Here is a 22121-nt window from a genome sequence, read left to right on the forward strand (position 1 = left end):
AAAAAATCTTTCTGTAATTTTGGTTTGAATTTGATTTTCTTTTAAAATTACATGTATAATAATTAAATATATTATTGATTAAACAAGTTGATCCCTTTACCAGGAATCCTTGTCGTTTAAAATTTACTGTATTTTGTTTCATTTTGCATATAATTTAATTGCTCTTTTTATTTGAAACTTTTTCCTAAAAATATTTAAAATAAACTTATTTCTACGAAAAAAATTCCTAAAATACATTCACTGTCACCCAACCACCACTAATATTTTGGCGTTTGCCTCCCCCTGGAAAATTTTCTACCGGTGCCCTTGCTGGTAACCATTTATATGCTTAGGGATACAAAGGGCAGAGAGGTTTAGAGTGGATCATGTGGACGAAAAAAAAATTCCCGGGGAGTGATTGCAATCAGGAGCTTTTTTTTATTAATATTTAAACTGGAATATTTCTCATTTTCCTATCCATATACTTGTTCTTGATATCTTCAGGTTTCTCAATGGGCCCATCACCCCCTGCCGGCATCTATTGGGGGATATTCCTATAAAAAAGATTCAATAAGCTCACCTTGAAAAACCATGGAAACGATGAGCCAATAATTCACTTCTGATATTTCAGACCTTCGCTTTTAATAAATATTTTGAGCAGAGTACTTTCCCAGGGAAGACTATCATTCTCAAAGCATTGCAATACGGATACTGAACTTGAATAAGAAAACAAAGGTTAAAGGAGGAAGTAGTAGCCTCTTTCAGGTTAACGATATCCTTGGATCAAACAGCTCATAGTAAGCTACCAAAGTACAAATAAGTAGCAACCCTTGTCAATAGAACAGAAACTCAAAAAACAAAGTCTTAATTACAATATATACAACATCACAATCTATTATTTAGGCTATTTTTGAAGATGCAAAAACCAATTAATTTTAGAGTAGCTCATAAAAACCTATTAACACATGAAAATTTGTAAACCACTCTACCCTAAAATGGGTGCGATGTTGATGGAAATTATGCAATGGAATCCATCAGCCATGAGTACCCTCTAGCCATATCTATAAAATTTCTCAATTGTTCATATAAGGATGGTGACGCACGTAACCACTCACAGTCCATAGTTGAATATTATTAAAAGTGTATATTCAATTCAAGGCCCTTCAAAATCTTTTAGAGAATGGTAATATTTGATTAAATTTTAATCATTAAAGCTCAGCAAGACTGGCCTAAATCAAAACAAATGAAATACATATCTTACAAATAATCTTTAATCTCTGCCAAAAGAAATTTAAGGGTCTTCTAAGCCATTTATTACATAAATAAAGTTAAAAACACAATACGAGTGTACAAAACACAATGTCTATCATGCATGTTTCACTAATATTCAAACCTTTCAGAATTAGTGACTTTTCAAGCTTTAGATCTCCATTATACCGCAAAAAAAAGTTACAAAAGAGCCCAGGACTTAATGAAATGCCAATGAGAAGTCCAAGGCATTCCACAGCTTAGTAAAGCATTGAGAGAAACTGCATAACGTAGTAGAAATGTTTTAAAACACTGTCTCTTAACACCATTCATAGAATAAAAAAAGTAATACAAAACAAAGCAACAACAACAAACCATGCAAACTAAAACTACTGATGACTAATCTCATAAAGGAAATTTTTTCATTACAGAAATGAAACGAATTTTTTAATTTAAACAGGTATTTTATTCAAAATATAAAACTCTTGTATTTTGAAGAAAACGATCCCCTGTTGTAAGGCAATATTCAACCACAGGCAAATTGCTTAATGTAGAGATAGTCAGATAATGATAATAGTCTGTGGAGCTGCAGATGAAGTTAGTAAGCCCTTTGGTGCAATAATTTTCACAATCTTAAAAAGAAAGGAGGAAACTTTCAGCTTATTCAAAGATTTTACACCAAGGATAAGATTGCTTCGCGGAATGTTCATCGAAAAATAATGATGCTCATTTTGAATTGCTCAAAAAACAAGAGCTAAGAGCTCATATGGCACTTGTGACGAGGCAAGCAGAGCTAAGATCATATGGTATGAGCTCTAGCAAAATTCAATGAATCAGTAGATTGATTTAAAAGGAAAATAAGAGGCTTAATGCCAGTCAGGATTTAAAATAAGAGCTCTGAGTCACGATATCCTTCTAAATATCAAAATTCATTAAGCTCCAATTACCCACTCGTATGTTACAAATACCTAATTTTTTCTAATTTTTCCTCTCCCTTTAGCCCCCCAGATGGTCGAATCAGGGAAAACGACTGTATCAGGTCAATTCGTGCAGCTCCCTGACACGCCTACCAATTTCCATCATCCGAGCACGTCCAGAAGCACCAAACTAGCCAAATCGCTCCCCCCAACTCCCCCAAAGAGCGAATCCAGTATGTTCCGTCAATCACGTATCAAGGACATTTGCTTATTGTATGCACCAAGCTTCATCCCGATTCTTCCACTCCAAGTGTTTTCCAAGATTTTCCCCTCCAACTCCCCCAATGCCAAAGATCTGGTCGGGATTTGAAATAAGAGCTCTGAGACATGAATTCTTTCTAAATATCAAATTTCATTAAGATCCGATTACATATTCGTAAAATAAAAATACCCCAATTTTCACGTTTTCCAAAAATTCCGGTTTCGCCCTCCCCAACTCCCCCCAATGTCACAGGATCTGGTCAGAATTTAAAGTTAGAGCTTTAAAGCGCAAGACCCTTCTAAATATAAAATTTCATTAAGATCTGGTCACCCTTTCGTAAGTTACAAATACCTCAATTTTCAAAATTACCCCCCCCCCCAACTCCACCAAAGAGAGCAGATATGGTCCGATTATGTCAGTCACGTGTCTTAGACAAGTTTTTGTTCTTCCATTCCAGTTTCATCCTGATCTCACCACTTTAAGTATTTTCCAAGATTTCCGGTTCCCCTCAACCGCCCCCTCCCCCCAATTATGCTGGATCCGGTTGAGATTTAAAATAAGAGATCTGAGTCACGAGGTCCTTCTAAATATGAAGTTTTATGAAGATCCGATCACACCTTCATAAGTTAAAAATACGTCATTTTTTTTTAATTTTTCAGAATTAACTCTTCTCCCCCAATAGAGCGGATCCATTCCAATTATTTAAATCACGTATCTAAGACTTCTGCTTATTTTTCCCACCAAGTTTCATCCCGATCCCTCCAATCTAAGCGTTTTCCATGATTTTAGGTTCCCCCACCCCAAACTCCCCCCAATGTCACCAGATCCAGTCGGGACTTAAAATAAGAGCTTTGAGACACGATATCCTTCTAAATATCAAATTTCATTGAGATCCGATCACCCATTCGTAAGTTAAAAATACCTCATTTTTTCTATTTTTTCAGAATTAACCCCCCCCCCCAACTACCCCAAAGAGAGCGGATCCGTTCCGGTTATGTCAATCATGTATCTAGGACTTGTGCTTATTTTTCCCACCAAGTTTCATCCCAATCTCTCCACTCTAAGTGTTTTCCAAGATTTTAGGTTTCCCCCTCCCAACTCCCCCCCAATGTCACCAGATCCGGTCGGGATTTAAAATGACAGCTCTGAGACACTATATCCTTTCAAACATCAAATTTAATTGAGATCTGATCAACCGTTCGTAAGTTAAAAATACTTCTATTTTTCTATTTTTTCCAAATTAACAGGCCCCCCACTCACCCCCAGATGGTCAAATCGGGAAAACAACTATTTCTAATTTAATCTGGTCCGGTCCCTGATATACCTGCCAAATTCCATCGTCCTAGCCTACCTAGAAGTGCCTAAAGTAGTAAAACAGGACCAACAGAATTTGCAATTGCTATATGTCACTTGGTTAATACCAAGTGCCATAAAAACTCAATTTGAACTGTCTGTGCTTGTTTTATGTTATAACTGATTGAGCTTGCCCAAAAATGGCATATGTAAAAAGAACTGTAAACTAAAGAAAAATAAATAATTTTTAGTCACACATTCAGCATGCAATTTTATCTTAAAAATAAACCTCGACCAGTAGCGTAATTTCGTCAGTATTCAGGAGGAGGGGGGGGGTCAAAGTTGGAGCCAATCTTCCCAAATCAAGTAAAAATGAGAGTAAAATCCAAATAATTAGCCATTTGGTTCCATGAAAGTACTACATAGTACTATAAAAGTACTATAGAGATACTTTTTGGAACTATAAAGGTAAATATACAAAAGAAAACTGATCCCTTTCTGTTGCTACTTAAATTATGCAGACTTATCTTAGTTTTGAGAAGATTTTTGAAGAAACTAAATTTCAGCTAGGGCAGGAGACTCGAGTCTGGGGGGCTAACAAGGGTCCGAGAGGGGCAGTTGCAACCCTGCCCCATAGAAATATACACCCCTGACCTACACCTCCCAAAATTTTGATTGCCAAAGCTTTTGCACACTATTTCCTAGAAACAGACTCATCTAAAATCATACCAAGGTATTCAAGCTTACTAACTCCCAATTTCAATATTATTCTGTTTTAAAATATTCCTTTGGCCTAAAACTGAAATTTTGAAAAACCCTACTTCAGAAAGTTTGTTATGTTTCAGAAAGAGCTCAACCCTACAAAGAGCACTCTTCATCACACTGTACAGTCCATTTATCAAAAGAATACTGAAAAGATGAACTATATTATCAGCCTAACTTTTTGCAATCAGTTTTCGTATTTAGTGCAATCATTTTATAAATTCCCAGCATCAGAGATGTAAACAAGAATTAGAAGCAGTCCTAGCATTGATCCTGGATTTCAGTTTTCAAGTCCAGTGTTTCCCTGGATTTCAGTTTCCACACCAATATTTCCCTGGATTTCAGTTTTTGCAACCAAAATCAATAACTTTCATTTGCTTATCTATTTTCCAAGACATGATTTGTGTTAATTTTGTTCAGTTTTCGATTTAAGCTTGAACTCGGCGTAAATTACACAATGAAGTTTTAAAAAACTATAAAAAATGCTTCCTACCATTTATTGCTAGGACTGTTAGAAACTATCCTGGAGTATTAGAAGCATAAATGCTTCTAACAGTCCAGCAAAGATTTATTTGTTGCTCACAGTTAAAGTGTTGTCAACATTTGGCCTTTTCAAAGTTAATCTACCAGTTCAATCCATTAAAAAAAAAATAGTTTTAACTGTCCTTTGACTGGAAACTCCAGAATTCTTGAAATGTGCATGTCCTGCTTAAGATTATTAGAAGTTTGTGACACCAAGGAGTTTAACATGTTTCATTAGCATTTTGGGTGGGATATGAATTCCACCCTAATAAGGGAGGGGTTCAGAGAGAATATTTTACAGGTTAGGATCTATTTGAAAGAAAACATGTATAAAATTTACTAAGAGAGGGTGTATCTCAAACTTATTCAATGATAAATGAATTAGGGTGTTGTGATCAACCAAGTCAAATGCTTAAAAACATGACCATAGCATGAGGCCAAGCAGCAGTTCTGCAGATGATGGAAAAATCTAGCATCTAGCATCAAATCAGTAAAACTACAATTTAAAAAAAATTACATTTTTTTCATGTGAAATATTATACAATTAAGAATCATCAAAATCTCTTGCTGTTGAGAAAGTACCAGTAAATTCAACAACTATGTTTTTCTCAGAGGACCCTTGAATTTCAACACCAATTGTTTCTCATCTGTTTTACATGTTCAGTGAGGTTTCAATAGTCATAGTAATAGCAGCTTGAACATTACATAGCTAAAAAATTGCTGGGAGCTCATTTTGTGTTGAAAACAGGAAACTGACTGAACTGAATATTCTTTTCTTATCTGGGTGTCTTGAATATAGTGTCCACATTTTGCACTGTCAAAATATAACAAGGGCCTCAAGACATGGTGCCCCAAGTCATGACTAAGCAGAGTTATCCTGTTTTGTAGGAAAATTTCAATCATGGTTCTGAAATTATATTTGCACAGTTGAATCATTGGTGCCTTTGTCCTATTGTTAGTATGGATGGAAATTCTGGGAGGATTTTGATCTTTTACATAACTGAAGCCATCATAACCTCTACAATAGGATTTTCTTATCAATAAATATATTACATATATTTCTTTAAATGCATTAAAGTACTTCACACAAATAGAAAAAGAAAAGGTAAAATTCAAGTAAATTGACTTCTTGCTATCTCAGAAAGGGTTTATGTTAGGAAAATGGAACTTTCAGGGATGAATCTACAGACTAAAGTATGTCCCGGCAAGGTATTTTGAAGCAACTACCTCCACTCCTTCTCCCTCTAGGTGGCCCTGACCTTTGATGACCTTTAAAAATATGTGTCTTATAAAAGTGAAAACCCTGCGAAATAAATCTTCTGCTTAATTGAAGTATAACAAAATTGTTTTCAGCTTCATAACTTTGCTCAATTCCATTTTATAAGGTTTAAAAGATATGCAAATACATTTCCTAAATTTTGAAAAAAATGTTGATATGGCATACTCAAATAACAGGAATTGCATTTTCAGAACTAAAGGCAGAGAAAAAGCAACTAGTAACTGAAAATTAAGGTAACATGTTGTTTTGTCAATATTTCAATAGGTATAGACCTGTCATGTAGGCAAATTTCAGGGCCATCTAGAGGGAGAATGAGTTGATGTGGTTACTTTAAAATACCTCTTATTTTCCTAACCTAAAAACTTTCTGAGATAGCAGGAAGTCAATTAACTAGAATTTTACCAAAGAAAATAGCACCATTTAAAGTTGCCAATTAGCATTGCTGAATCCCCCCCTGGAAAATTTTCCACCAGCATCCTTGAATGAAAATAAGGTAAAATTCTAGTTAATTGACTTCTTGCTATCTTGGAAAGGGTTTAGGTTAGGAAAATGAAACTTTCAGGGATGGGTCTACAGGCTAAAGTATGTCCCGGGAAGGTATTTTAAAGTACCCACCTCTACTCCTTCTCCCTCTAGAGGGCCCTGAAATTTGTCTACATGACAGGTCTATACCTATTGAAATTTTGACAAAACAACATTTTACCTTAATTTTCAGTTACTAGTTGCTTTTTCTCTGCCTTTAGTTCTGAAAATGCAATTCCTGTTATTTGAGTAGAATTTTTAGCCATATCAATGTTTTTTTTTCAAAATTTAGGAAATGTATTTGCATATCTTTAAAACTTCATAAAATGGAATTGAGTAAAGCTATGAAGCTGAAAACAATTTTGTTGTACTTCAATTAAGCAGAAGATCTATTTTGCAAGGTTTTACTTTTATAACACACATATTTTTAAAGGTCATCAAAGGTCAGGGCCCTCTAGAGGGAGAAGGAGTGGATGTAGGTGCTTCAAAATACCTTCCCAGGACATACTTTAGTCTGTATATTCATCCCTGAAAGTTTCACTTTCCTAACCTAAACCCTTTCTGGGATAGCAAGAAGTCAATTAACTAGAATTTTACCAAAAATAATTATTGCTTCTGCTCAATCAGCAAGAAAAGGCTATTATTTTCACTAGTCAATTCTTTTAGAAATACATATTTAAACTGCTGGTTACTATAGGCTGTTTTGAGCAAAATGCAATTTTCCTACACAAGCAATTAGCCTAGGCCTATTGATTTACTGAAGACCATAAAATAGACATAGGTTACATTGATTTATTCACTTTCACGCTGGCTAAATAATGTTGAAAACTGCATATTTGCCCTAAAATACTTTAAAGAATTCTAAAATACTTACTTAACCTATACCATTTCCAAAAGCACATTGCTAGCCTATCATTACACTCTCCCCTAATGTGAAAATAGCCTGTAGGTCTATAGTCCAAATTATATTTGCTCTATAGATTTTCTTTGTACTGGGCCAAGTATTTTCTTAAATTAATTTAATAGAGAACAAGTAATATCAATGGCAAATAGGACTAGCAAAAGGAAAATTCAAGAGGAATATATGTTTTGGGTTAGCCTTTATATCTATATATAAGAAGAGGTAAGTAAAGTAAACTAATATGGTTTTATAAATGATAGAAGTATTTTAGAATTTTTTGAAGCAGCTTTAAGAATTTTAAAGTGTTTCCTTCTGGAGAGGCCAACCCCTAAGTGCATACCAAACCCTGTTTCTAGTTGCTGGCAGCCTAAACCAGAGTTGCGTTCGAATCGACTCGAAAAAGTCAACTTAAAAGTTGACTTTTTTCTCTGCTGCCGTTTTATTTAGTAAACAGTTGACCTAGAAAGTCAACACAGAATTGCGAATCGAACGCTTCAATGGCAAAAAATTTAGAAATATGGAATCGTTTAGTCTAAAGAAAAGACAAGGAAATTGTTAATAGGTCTAGTGGAAATAATCTTAGCTTTTCAGTGACCTGTAAGTAATCTTATGCATATTCCTTAGGATTTAAAGGGTTTTTGGTGTTCTAGGCCTATCTTGCATAGGCTAAGCTTAATAAGGAGTGAGAAGAAAATTTTTATGTTGTTAAAAACGTTGATTCTCAGGAAGGCAGCTGTCACATTGGTGAGTTATTCTAATATTACCAAATCTAACAGGCCTAGTTTCTAAACCAACCTATAATTTTTAGTTGAAAAAACTAAAAATTATAGGTTGGTTTGTAACTTTATATTAGCCTATAGGTTAGTTAAAAACTAAAAATTATTGGCTTCTTTTCCCAGTAAAATTGGTGCAAACAGAATTACTGGCTTTCAAATAAAGTGAATATACCACTCCATGCCCTTTTTTATCCTCTTTACAAATATAATAATTGCTTCTACCACAAATTCAGATTTAAGCACTTTTTGACCTCTTAAAAATGACCTATATGTGGGGTTATTACAAATCCGTAATAGCTTAGAAACAAATTTGGGCTATATATTTGTACATCAGGGGATGGGGGTAAAGCATAGCATATATTAAATATGTAAACTAACCATTGGTGTATTTTTTTTATGTTTGTGCTGTTGCACTGGTGATTTCTCTTCTCATTAAAATTCAATGTGCACAAACACATAAAAAATACAGCAAAGATTAGTTTACTTATTTAATATATGCTATGCTTTACCCCCACCCCCCCTGATGTGCAAATATATAGCCCAAATTTGTTTCTAATCTATTACAGATTTTTTATACCCCATATTTAGGTCATTTTTAAGAGGCCAAAAAATGTTTAAATCTGAATTTGCAGTAAAAGCAATTATTATATATGTAAACAGCATTAAAACAGGCATCAAGTGGTATATTCACTTTATATGAAAGCCAGTAATACTGTTTGCACCAATTTTACCCTTTTCCCTAGTTATATATTCTGTATTCATTGAGATTGTCGTTTAACTGGATTTTTAACATAAAGTAGGGGCAAAATTTTACTTTGGCTACTTTTGACTATCTTTGAAAGAGGTTAGGTTAGGAAAATGAAACTTTCAGGGATGTGTCTGCAGGCTGAAGTATGTCCCAGGAAAGTATTTTGAAGTACCTACCTCCATTTCTTTTCCCTCTAAATGGTCCTGAAATTTTGGGTTATCAGTTTCTTTTTCTCTGGCTTTAGTTGTGAAAAGACAATTCCTGTTGATTTGCCATACTGTTGTTGCCATAACACTGGGTTTTCTAAATTTAGAAATAATCTTTTATGCCACCTCACTATAGGTTAAATATTTGGCAGATATTATTTATTCTCCATGAATTTTTTTTTATTGGATTTCATATGATGTCAGTTGCTTTCTGTTAAACATACATTTATTTTTAAAAATCAAGCTTCTTTTGAGAAAAAATTTGAATTATTTTTCTCTGAAAAATATCACTGAAATATAAAGTGATATAAAATATGAGAAATATGTGAGTGATATAAATATCACTGAAATTTTCTTTGAAATATCACTGAAAGGGGATAGGTAGGAAAATGAAACTTTAAGGAATGGGTCTACAGGCTAAAGTATGTCCTGGGAAGGAATTTCAAAGTACATATCTCTACTCATTCTTGCTCTAGAGGGCCCTGACCCTTGATGACCTTCAAAAATAGGCTATCTGTGTTATAAAAGTGAAACCTTACAAAATAAATCTTCTGCTGAAATGAAGTAAAACAAAGTTGTTCTCAGCTTAACAACTTTGCTCAATCCCAATTTATAGGTTTTAAAGATATGAAAAAACATTTCCTAAATTTTGAAAAAAAAAATGTTGATATGGCTCAGAATTCTACTCAAATAAAAGGAATTGAATTTTCAGAACTAAAGGCAAAGAAAAAGCAAATGGTACCTGAAAATTAAGGTAAAATGTTGTTTTGTCAAAATTTCAATAGGTACAGACCTGTCATGGAGTCAAATTTTAGGGCTCTCTAGAGGGAGAAGAAGTGGAGGTGGGTACTTTAAAATACCTTCCCAGGATATACTTTGGCCTATAGACCCATCCCTGAAAGTTTCATTTTCCTAACCTAACTTCTTTCTGAGATAGCAAGAAGTAACTCAACTAGAATTTTACCTTTTATCTGTCTGGTAAAAAACATCCTTCAAATTTTAGATATGCTCTAATTATACAGGAGCAAAAAAAAAATGCTTTTTAAAATTGCCATTATGAGGTAAGATATTAGCTAAAATGCCTGTATAAAGCAAACTAGCCTACCTAGGGAGCCAAAACACTTGAATTTGCTTACTGCTTCTTCAACAGTGGCAAAAGGTCTGACAATGAGTAAACTATGGAATTTAAGTCAGAAACGCCTTTTATGCTTTTTCTATTCTCACCAAAATAAAACACAAATCCCATGTTGACTTGCACAAAAACCTCAAGATAAGTTGTAGTAATTGGTCCTTTAGCCTGATGTAGCTGCTATTTGCTGCTATGAGTGCATAGTTTATAATGGGAGCTTAAAATTGTCTTGGCAAGCTGCATGGTTGAGTATACAACCCTCTAGGCTATACTCTCTTTCTTTATGTGCATATTATTGTTTAAAAATGATCAAGCTTCACATTAATCTCCTTTAATGACCTATAGTTGAAATTTGCTAGGGAAGTATTTATTCCACTAAAAACTCACCACCTATTTTTGAACTTCAATTATACAGCCCTGTTTTTTTTTTTACCCCCCTTAAGCCTGTATCCAGTTTCTGATAGCCATTTGAATTTCATTTTGTCTGTTGCTCATTTCTTGTCAATATTACTGAGGGGTCACAGATAAGCACTAGAGTCCTCATTGATAAATAATATGTGCTTGTATATATATATAGCTTGTTGCTACTTAATTTTCTCTGGGAATACAATGTTTGATGTGGCATAAACCAAAGAAAGGACCTGTAGGCCTAGAGAAAAATATGTTAAGAAAACCGATTTTTATAATTGCACAATAATTATAGCTTACATAATTTTACATGCAGTCCTGCTCTACTTTACCCCCAACCCTCCTAATATAGAAATATATAGCTGAAGTTACATGTTACCTGTTGATTCTGCCAATCTATCCCTCAACCTTTAACTCCCTGTTAATTGAAGCAATTGCAACAAAGCAAGAATGGCAGGAAAGGTAACAGGTGACAGAATACATTGGAACTACATAATTTTGGCTATATATTTGCACATTAGGCAGGTTGGAGGTAAATTATAGTATAGAGATGCATGCTTTTCCCTTTGGTATGTAGGCTAAGTAGAAGATCACTTGTACCTGATGCTGTCCCTGTTGTTTTTAGTTGGATTGGAAACATCCAAAGAAAGTTTCCTTTGAAAAGGAAAGGTGAGATTGCCCAAAAGTGAGATTGAATTTGTCAAAGCTTGGAGGTTTGCCCCTTCAGTCTGTTTAAAGGAAAATGGATTCATAATTGAAGCTTTGTTCATTTCAATCTTAAGGGTGACCAATATTTGTGACAATTCATTAAATGGTTGTAAAGGGATACTTTTGTTTATTCATTAGTCTTCTTTGTTTTCTAACAGTTTTTTTTTAATCTTTAAATTGATATCCATTTCTTACAAATTTATATTGATACCAGAGGTCCATTTGCAAGTTTTCACCTACTTTGTAATCCCTGGTCTCACAATTACATTTAAATTTACTGAAGCTAGGACACACAGAACTCCTATCTATTTAAAGAAAATCAATGGATATAAGTAGGTTTTATTGTATTTAAGCCCTAGGGCCATGGCAATTAAAAACAAAATAAAGGAGATTAACTTTATAATACTTGACATTAAATAAGCATAATAGTCACAAAGAAAAACAAATAACAAAATTATACTTCTGTGTTCAGTTGCCAACCTGAGCAACTGTCATAAATTTTTAAATCTTGCAGAACATTCACCCCCATTACATTCACAAGCTATCTCTCATGACCCACAAAATTGTCCATACATCCACATTTCAGGGAAATGGAAGGACCATCACACTGGTATTCTTCATTTCTACTTATATTTAATGGGTTTGAAAGAAAGTTTCTATGGCTAAGTCAGTAGGCCAGTAAAGGACCTGGTGGTCCTTTAGCCAGGTAGTGCAATAGGAAGCTAAGGACCAGCCAGCCTATGCTCTTGCATGCCCTTCCTCCTTACTGTCCCTAGATTTCCATCTGTACTCATTTAAAGTTTGGCCAATTCTAGCTGAGGTTAGTCATATCACCAACCCCTATCCAAAACCAAATAAACTGGCAATGCCAGGAATTAAACCTATACACCTTGGACAAAGCGTTCCAACCCAAAGTGCCTACCACTTAGCAAGGAACACAAATTTGACTAGAGAACAATAATTATTTGAAAAAAAAATAGAAAATTGAAAAAAAAATTGCTATAGTTGCCCCACTACTGTCCTATAAATGCTATAGGCCCATTTTATTTAGACAAATCAATTTAAGACAGGTATCAACAAAACTCCATCAGGGATTGTATTTGCTTAAAATACAATCAAGCTATGTGAATGCTCAGCTTTGTGATATTCTAGTCTTGAAATAATAAAAAAAAAGAGAAAATTTATATTTTCTATTTATTTTTCACCAACTCATTTGAGCAAAATCATCTGTGACAGCCAAATGCCCATGGTTGGCTTAGAACCTCTCTAAATGCTCTGAAACAGCAGGAATTAAAAAAAATTATACTAATCAGCATTAAATTATCCCTTAAATTTGAACATGTGTATTTAATTTGAAAATGATGCTACTGCTAGTCAGGTTACTGTGCCATTCCCACTGGCTCTACTGCAGTTAAAATGGGCAGTTACCATGCAGTAACTGCAGTTACTGAAAAACCATCAGCTGGAACACACCCATAAGCAATTATATCTGTATATTATATCAATTATATATCTTATATTATTATATTATATATATATACATAAGCAATTATATCAATTATATCTGTAAAGAACATACAAAAAGGCATCAAGTAGTATATTCACTTTATTTTTAAGTCAAAATATGAAAAAAACAAAAAATTTACTCCCGACCTGCCTAATTTGCTAATATATAGCCCAAATTATATATTTTAAATGTATTTTGCCACCTTTTAGCCTACTTATTTTTCCAGTTCTTGTTTTGCCACAGTTGCTTCAATTATCAGGTACTATGGTTGAGGTATACATTGCCAGAATCAATAGGAAATATGCAATTTCAGCCTTAGATTTCCATATTAGGAGGGTTGGTGCTAAAGTAAAGCAGAGCTGCATACTTCTCTAGTGCTTAAGTATGACCCCTTAGCAATATTGACAAGAAATGAGTAACAGAAAAAATGCAATTTGGACTAGATGGCAATCAGGAACTGGATACAGGCTAAAGGGAGCCAAAAACAGGGCTGTATAATTGGAGTTCAAAGAACTCCAACTATACAGTGATTTTAAAAAATCACTGTATATAAGTGATTTTTTAGTGAACTAAACGCTTCCCTTGCTAATTTAGGACTTTAAATTGACTAGCCTACTGGAAAATACCTATCCTCTGCAATTGAAATATTTTACCTTTTCAGAGCATTAAGACAATCCATCACAATAAAAAAAAAATATCCAAGACATCTTGAATGGAATGACTAAAAGAAGACAAATGAAAATCACAATTTGCAATCTAACAATTAAACTTCTGGCCACACAAATTGTATTAGGATACCCAGCTCTGAAATAATTGCTCAAGTAGCTTTGCAGTAACTTTAACTAATATTGCAATAACTTTATAAGTCTTTTCTTAACCATTTTATTATCTACCTATCCCCCACCCAGTAAAAAAAAAAAAAACCCACCCACCCACACAAGAAAAAAGCCAGTTTTAACTAGGGTAATAACATAGTTTTTAAGTCTATTTTAGTGCAACCTACCCAACAACAAAAATCTGGCTCAATAACTCACCATACTGGTACACAAAAGTGGTGCCTTCATCCTGGATCCATCTGAACACATACTCCATGATTACCTATAATTGAAACTTTTGCCCTCTTTCCGAGTTAACTTGAGACGAACGTACAAAATGTAAAAGTTGTTAAAAGTCAACTTTTCATTAACTTTCAGTCAACTTTTACAAATCGAACGCTAAAAGTTAACTCGGAATCACAAATAAAACGTCAGAATGCTGGTTTCAGTCAACTTGGAATGTGATTCGAACGCAACTCAGGCTGGTCTGAATTGCATAAAACCGAAATAAACAATTAGCTACTCTTACGGATGATTTTTCCCCAAATAGATTGCTCAAGAAACCATAGATAAATTTTGAAAATCTTACCCTATTGAATTGAACTGGATGATTCCTCCTCTCTTCCCGCAAGGACTCAGGAGGCTTCTTATACTATGATCACTATACCACTTGGTTCATATAAGATTTATCCGATTAATATCCTTTAAAAACTTGCATATCAACTTAAGTCCATCAGCACAATCACTGTTCAAGCCTGCTCCGCTTAGTATGTCACTATTCCGTCGAATTCTGTTTTCCCTAATAAATTTTCGAATATCCTTCCTACTGTCTTCTGTTCCTTCACAATCGAATAAAAGATGTTCTACCGTTTCCTCATTTCCACAAAATGTACATTTCGGATCATCATTATAGAAACGGGCTCTATATGCCTGAGTTCCTGCATGACCTGACCTTAGTCTAAATATCACCCTGGCTTCAGATTTACATAGCGCTCCATACATTTTCTTTTCAAATCGCCTTTCTTTCTTTTGTATAATAAATTTATTTGTTGAGAACGCACGAGTGTCCTCGAGTGTCCTTATTTTCAATTTCTTTATCACTTCTCCAATTTGATTAACCATCCTGGGCGTGACACTTGCAAGTGGTTGCCCGTCTTCTATGGATGCTTGTTTTGCTGCAGTGTCGGCCATTTCATTTCCCCTAATGTTCGCATGTCCAGGTACCCAATCCAATGTGATAGTTACTCCTTTTTCCAGTAGTTTCTGTAATTCTTCATGGCAATAAATCACGTCGGAAGCTACTTTATTTTCTACATAAATATTCTTTATTGCCTCCAAACCACTCTTTGAATCCAAGCAAATTCTATAATTTTCACCTGCAGATGCAGAATCTATTAAGTATCTCACTGCTTTGGCTATTGCAACTAATTCTGCTTGAAACACTGTAGTTATGTCACTTATTTTGATTAATTTAACTATATTTTTCGAGGGGATTACAAAAGCAGCCCCCACTTTATTGTCCACTTTGGATGCATCTGTGAAGATATCTACAGTGTCAAGATATTGCATCTCTTTTGTCATCTTGAATGATTGATCACAATCTAGATTATCCCACTTTTCAAATTCAGTATTGCACTGGTATGGAATGGATTCCCACTGAGGGGTTATGAACATATTGGGCACTCTCAACATTGATGTCAACTGACAATCCATTTGAAACTCTTCCATTATCTCCTTTGCCCTCACAATACCGAACTGTTTTTTCCATGAACACCACAATCTTCCCTCTTTTAGCATTCTTGATTTAATTGGGTTTGACTGGTCAGCTATCCATGTCTTCTGCAAAAACTTTAATGTTGCTATGTCTCTCCTGTTGGCTAGCTTTTCAATTCCACTCTCTGATTCCAGAAAGCTCCGTGGAGTTGTCTTTCTTGCTCCAAAAGCTGTCCTTAAAGCGTTGTATTGAATAGTTTCCAGCTCCTCTAACAACGACTTTGACGCTGCCATATAAATTATTCCTCCGTATTCTAATTTTGCTCTTATGTATTTTATATAAAATTCCATCAAAAAGTCGGGTTTTGGGCCAAAATTTGCTCCACTTAACATTTTCATAATATTTAATCTTTTGGCACATGCTCTCTTTAACTGTCTTATATGACTTTTAAACGTCAGATTTCTATCAATTGTAATTCCAAGCCATTTGAATTCATTCACGATTTCAATTTGCTCCCCATTTAGAAAAAGGAGAGGAGTCGCATACTTTTTCCTTCGCGTGATTATCATTGCTTTTGTTTTATGGACCGAAAACTGCACACAATTTACCTTGGCCCACATTTCCACTAATTTTATTTTCTCCTGGGCCACCCTTTGCCCCTCCTCAATACTATCACACACTATCCACATTCCATTATCATCAGCGAAAATTGCAGCTCTATCCTCTCCTGTATCCAGTGGTATATCAAATTCACTTATGTTGTAATAATCAGGCCCCAATGAGGAGCCTTGTGGAACACCGCGTTTTCTCAGTACCTTTCTTTCCGAGTATGCTTTGCCCATTTTACTGTCACTCCTCGTTCTTGTTGATAATCATAAGAAAATCGTGGTAAACGTCCTCTAACACTTGCTGCAATCACTCCTTCTAATATATGTCGATGAACCATACTATCAAAAGCACTACTCACATCGAAGAAAACTACTAAACAGATTTTCTTATTTTCTAAGCAATATACTGCGTCATTTACAAACATTTGTAACACTTCTGTAGTAGATCTGTTCTTTCTAAAACCACATTGAACATCTTTCAAAGTGTTAGTTGTTTCCACTTTCCATGTAAGCCTCTCCTTAACCATTCTTTCATAGACTTTTCCTAAGACAGGTAGTAGAGTAATCATCCTTAAGTTTTCAATTTTTGAATTATCTTTGCCTTGTTTAGGAATCATAGTCACTACCCCATCCTTCCATTTTTTCGGAAATTTTCCATCTTCCCAGACCTTGTTAATGATTTCTAACAATGTCTTTATCCATTTGTCACTTAAATGTTTGATATACTGTGGGTAAATCATGTCTAACCCCGGTGCTGTTAATGGTAACTTTTGAATCACTTTGTTTATCTCCTCTACTGTAAAATGTCTATTATAATCTATATCATTTTCTATTTTAGAGAGTCTCATTACCTTAGCAAATGTAAGTTGTTCCTCATCATTAAAATCGTCTGGTCTTCCAATCACTGACTTTACAAAATCTAATACTTTATTCGCTTTCTCTTGTTCTTCCACTATCTCCTCTCCATTAACAATCAAGGGTGGGTTACGATTATCTTCTTTATTCCCTGAAATCAGTTTTTTCACCGTTTTAAAAACTCTACTTGCAGGTTGTCTAAAATCTAACTTCTCCAGAAATTCTCGATACGAATTTTTCTTTGCTTCCAATGTTTGGCGCCTAAAGGCTGCATATTGTCTTTGACACATTAGAAAGTTTTCAAAGTTTGGGAGCTGCCTGTACCTTCTTCTTGCTTCTAATAACTGTTTCTTTGCAATTGTACATTCATTGTTCCACCAAACACTCAGTTTGCGGTGACTAGGAGCTCTTTCACTTTTTGGAGCCAGTTCTTGCGCTATTTCTAGGAGTGAATTTTGAAATGTCTCTATTTTCCCATTGACATCTTCATAACAGTTCACTCGTGACTGAACGTCTGTCTCTTGTAATTTATTCTTAAAAGCTCCCTTTTAAGGGAGCCATACTTTTGATGCTAATGAGGCTGACCCTATGGTCAAGTCTATGGTCACTGATCTTCCTGTTCTGCTATTAATTCTAGTTGGTAAATCCTTTGGGGTAAGCAGGCAGATATCTGAGTTTTTCATTAAAAATTCATAGATTGTTTTTCCATTTCTATTATCATTTCCACATCCACACCAAAGACCGTTGTGTGCATTTAAATCTCCTATAATCAATACTTTCTCCCCTCCAGGCACTGTATCTATAATTTTTTCTAGACCACGGTCACTTAAGAGTAGGTTACCGTCTGGTATATAAATATTGAATATATTCAGCTTTACTCTATTTTTAAGATATAGTTTACATCCAACAACTTCCATTTGGTAATCCTCCTGCATTGACAAATAAATTGGGGTATAATTGATTTCCTTATTAATTCCAATAATCACTCCACCTCTCTCTTTATTCCATCTATCTAATCTCACTATTTTATAATCTCTGAATGATGGATTTATATATGGTTTCAGATAAGTCTCTTGAATGCAAAAAACGTCTATATTATTCTTAATGCAATAGTCTAGCACTAGATCCTTATTCACTTTAACCAATGATCTTGCATTCCAAGACATAATTGTTATGTTTGATTTAACAGTCATTTATTTATGCACTGATTCAAAATATGGCTGCTATTCATTTGCATGATTCCCAAACTTTCAATAAAACTACAGAGTTTATCGACTTTTTCTCTGATAGGCAGGTTCTCTATGCTTAAAATTTCTGGTGACAACACTAGACCAATCACAATCTTATTTATAGTATTACTCACTATTCTTTGCTGCATCTGACTATTTTCATTATCCCTAAAAGGCACGTTGATTTTTGCTTGTTCTTTATATGCTTGTTTGTTAGTCACTTCAGCATATGACCTATAAACTATTTCTGCTCTTCTAAAACTCATTTGATGTCTTTCTGCAACTTTTAGAATCTCAGTATTCCTTTGCCTGACAATACATTGCATTGAAGTTGATGGATGGTTACCATTACAATTAATGCATTTGTATAGTGATGTTTTATTTTGTAGATTGTTGTTCTTCATTTGACACAGTCCAGATGCATGCTTTCCAGCACATCGTAGGCAAATTTCTTCTTTTGCTGGGCAATATTTCTTTACATGTCCATATCTTTGGCACTTATGACATTGTAGCAATTGTCTCTTATATTCATGCACAATCCGCCTCCTCCCCCCCATCCAGACCACTGGAGGAAGGAAATTATTTTCAAATGTTATCAGTACTGCTAGACTGTCTTCCATTTTTCTAGTCTCTCTGTTAAATCTTTTTTGCCTTTTGGCCCCAATTATTGTAATTGGGCTATCTAAACTATCTAAAACATCATCCTCTGAAACATCAAGGGGTATTCCCTTGATTATCCCAATTACTGTCTCACCTCTTCTTTTGGCTTCTATTGCCAAACCACACATTTGACTTTGCTTCAAAATTTTCTCAGCTGCCACCTCATTTTTTACAAAAATAACCATTTTCCTTCTTTGGGCAAAAACTTCAAACTCAAACTTGTTTTCTTTTAACATTTCTTTCATGCACTTTGAAAGTCTGAAATCTTCTGGGAATCTTATTGATTCCTCTTCCTCCTTTACTTCAATGACCATTCCAATCTTGAAAAGTTCTTCTTCTGGTATATCAAATTCTTTATTAATATTTAATTTGGTTGACACCCACTGTCTCTGGTTTGGCTCCATATTTATCCCTTTCTTTCCATCTTTTGGAACCTGGGATGAGAGTCCATCCTTATTCACTACATTATACTTTTTCGATTGAGGTTGTTGACACTCCGTATCTGTAGCTCTTCTTTTTGTAGCTAATTTGTTGTCTATTTGAGCGGACACACCTTCTACAATATGGGGGTTAACACGATTAAACATGTCTATTTCCTGTTCACTATATGCTTCTCTGCTTCTTGGTAAGGGTGGATACTCCTGATCAAGTAGTGGGCTGTATCTATTTTGCGTGGGTACCATTGGTACATAAGATGATACATTAGGCAAGCACATGTTATTAGGGCTATTAGAAGGTTGGATTGGTATAAACATTTGCCCGTACTGGTTAATTACAGGCACTGTTGTTAGTCCTTGCATATTTTGGTAGCCATAGGGGATTTTGACTGGAGCCCCTGATGGCTCCATTATTGGTCACTTTCCTCTTATTGAAAAATATATTCTTTAAGTCTTTCCAAATTAACAATATTTAATCTCCTTCCACACTAAAACTCTAGCACCTACTTTTCAACTTTGTGACGATTGAATTGGATAACTTTAAAGTCTTTAAAATTCACATTCAATAATTTGCTTTTCGTCTAAATCTTACACTAAAAGGTCATCCAACGGGTATTTGAAATATTTGCTAAACTCATCAAGAGTGTCAATGCCAAATCTAAAAAGGTGAAAACTCCACTAAATGCAACACTTTCTTCAGAACTTTTATAATTGTTTACGACTTTAGGGTAAATTCAGAAAGATTTTGTGGTACTTTCCAAGACATATTGAAAAATAGAATTATCTATACGCTCAAAGACTTAGACTTATAAAGTTTAAAGAAAAGGCTGTAATGCTCAGTTTTGACTCTTTTGGCTTTATTTACTGTCTTGAAAGTAATGATGTTTATTTTCCTATGACATTGACCTGGTAATATGGAAGTAGGTATACTTTGGTTGAAATTTAAAAAGACTGCAAATCAAGGCCGAAAAAGAGTAGCTTTTGCTCAAAAAGAGTGCAAGTCAAAATATTTTCTTTGCGATTAGCTGCGTTTTTGATTACCATTTTGCTTAAAATGTTTTTGATGGCTGGTATGTTCACCGTTATACTTATTTTCGTTTTTGCTCGAGTAAAACTCTGAACGGCAGTCTGTGGAGACAAATGTCTACGGTGAAATGCAATAGAACGTCGAACTTTGATTAAAGGGACGTTAGATGTTCACTGTTGAAATAGCTTCAATAGAATTCAGACAATAAAATGGACAAGCATGAGCTAGAAGTCCTGCACTGTGAAAATGGCTACTTTCAGGTATAAGGTGAGGGTTTGCATAAGAGCATCCGGTATAAAACAAAAAAAAAGGATTGGCCCTTGACTCTTATGAAGATTTAAGTGCAATTGGTTGATTATCCTATAGACTAATTTTAAATTAACCTATTGCACAAAAATGACTTAAGTTTTTGCTCAAAAAGGAAAGTAGGATATTGTCGCAATTAGCCTAATAAGAGAATTAGTATGCAAGCCTATTAACTTTGGAATCAATTAAATTTACCTGCAATAGTTTAAATATAGGGCTTTAGTTTCTGAACTGGCCTAAATTAAACTTGATTTTATCACTTGTTGGAATATTAACCCTGGCCTTCAGATGAATAAGGTGAGAATTAAGACTGGGCTGGTTTGAATACTAGAAGATGGCATTTTTACTATCTTGGAAAGTAATTGAAATGGCTGAATAAAATTAAAGGTTTAGATCTAGAGTCCAAAATTGGTATCAATTAAGGGGGAACACCCCTCCCCTCCTTAAACTTCGAAAAATCTTTTGGTTGATATTTTTTATCAATAAAACCTTTTTTATTATTCCTCTTTAAAAAACGAACAACTTTACCCCCTTTTGACCGCAATTAAAAAAATTCGCGCTAATTTAGCCATTCATGCTTAATTCCTGTTCTTAATGGAGAACGCCGAAAGGCTTCATAAATGTCCACTGTTCACTAAAAATGAAAATTAAGCACTTGAACGTCCAACGTTGTCAGTTCAACTTCTTCAGTGAACGGTGATCAAAAACGCAGCTACTAAAGGTATATTAAATGCATTTAAAATGAAGTCAGAAGGGTTTCTTGCTTAAATGAGCTACTAAATAGTGGGTTAGAAATTAATTCATGTACTTTTTACAGCTCGAAGGTAATACTCCGCTAAAAAGTTGCATATGGTAATTTTTAAGGTTTGAATATTTTAACTGAACTATGGTGTATGTGTATTCATAAAACATTTGTATAAGGTTATGTCCTCAATTTGTCCAAATATTGTCCAAATTTTCCAAACAAATCACAATAGCTAGTTAAGATCAGTAGCTGACTTCATTGGAATTAAATCAAGTGCTGTACCGTAGCAGCGAAAAAAGAGGTGAGCACAATATTAGTTTCACATAATAATTGTTCTGCTTCCTCTGCAGAATTTTTCCTTCTTTAATTTTTTTGTAAATTTCTTCTCAATTTGATGTGAAATGTGTAGTTTTCTGGCTGCATTCCCAAAAAGTGAATAGCTGCTTGTTCAATGAGTGCACTTCTTTGCTTTGAGTACATTAAGTTTTAAAACATTCATGAACATGAACAAATGCGAATGAGACAAGAGTTCCGAAAAAGGGACATTTATGATCATAT

The 22121-nt window shown here is 34.4% G+C and overlaps 2 protein-coding genes across 7 annotated transcripts in view; both read right to left on the bottom strand.

The window, feature by feature from the left end:
• Positions 1-20105, bottom strand: part of LOC136032235 (GRIP and coiled-coil domain-containing protein 1-like) — a 132820-nt gene extending 112715 nt beyond the window's left edge. For 2 of the 6 annotated variants that reach the window (XR_010618689.1, XM_065712458.1), the window contains exons 1-2: positions 8026-8048; positions 560-695 (exon numbers count right to left, since the gene is read on the bottom strand). The gene's annotated coding sequence lies outside the window, so the exon portion shown is untranslated. Of the gene's footprint in view, positions 1-559; positions 696-8025; positions 8080-20077 lie in introns of those variants that run through there. The other 4 variants (XM_065712457.1, XM_065712456.1, XM_065712459.1 and 1 more) reach the window with 4 other exon arrangements.
• On the bottom strand, positions 14658-16316 carry LOC136032484 (uncharacterized). Its single transcript, XM_065712794.1, has one exon. It carries the CDS (start codon positions 16314-16316, stop codon positions 14658-14660), a length of 1659 nt encoding a protein of 552 aa, XP_065568866.1.
• Positions 20106-22121: the final 2016 nt, after the last annotated feature.

This window comes from Artemia franciscana, chromosome 10 (assembly GCF_032884065.1).
Source record: "Artemia franciscana chromosome 10, ASM3288406v1, whole genome shotgun sequence".
NCBI lineage: Eukaryota > Metazoa > Arthropoda > Branchiopoda > Anostraca > Artemiidae > Artemia > Artemia franciscana.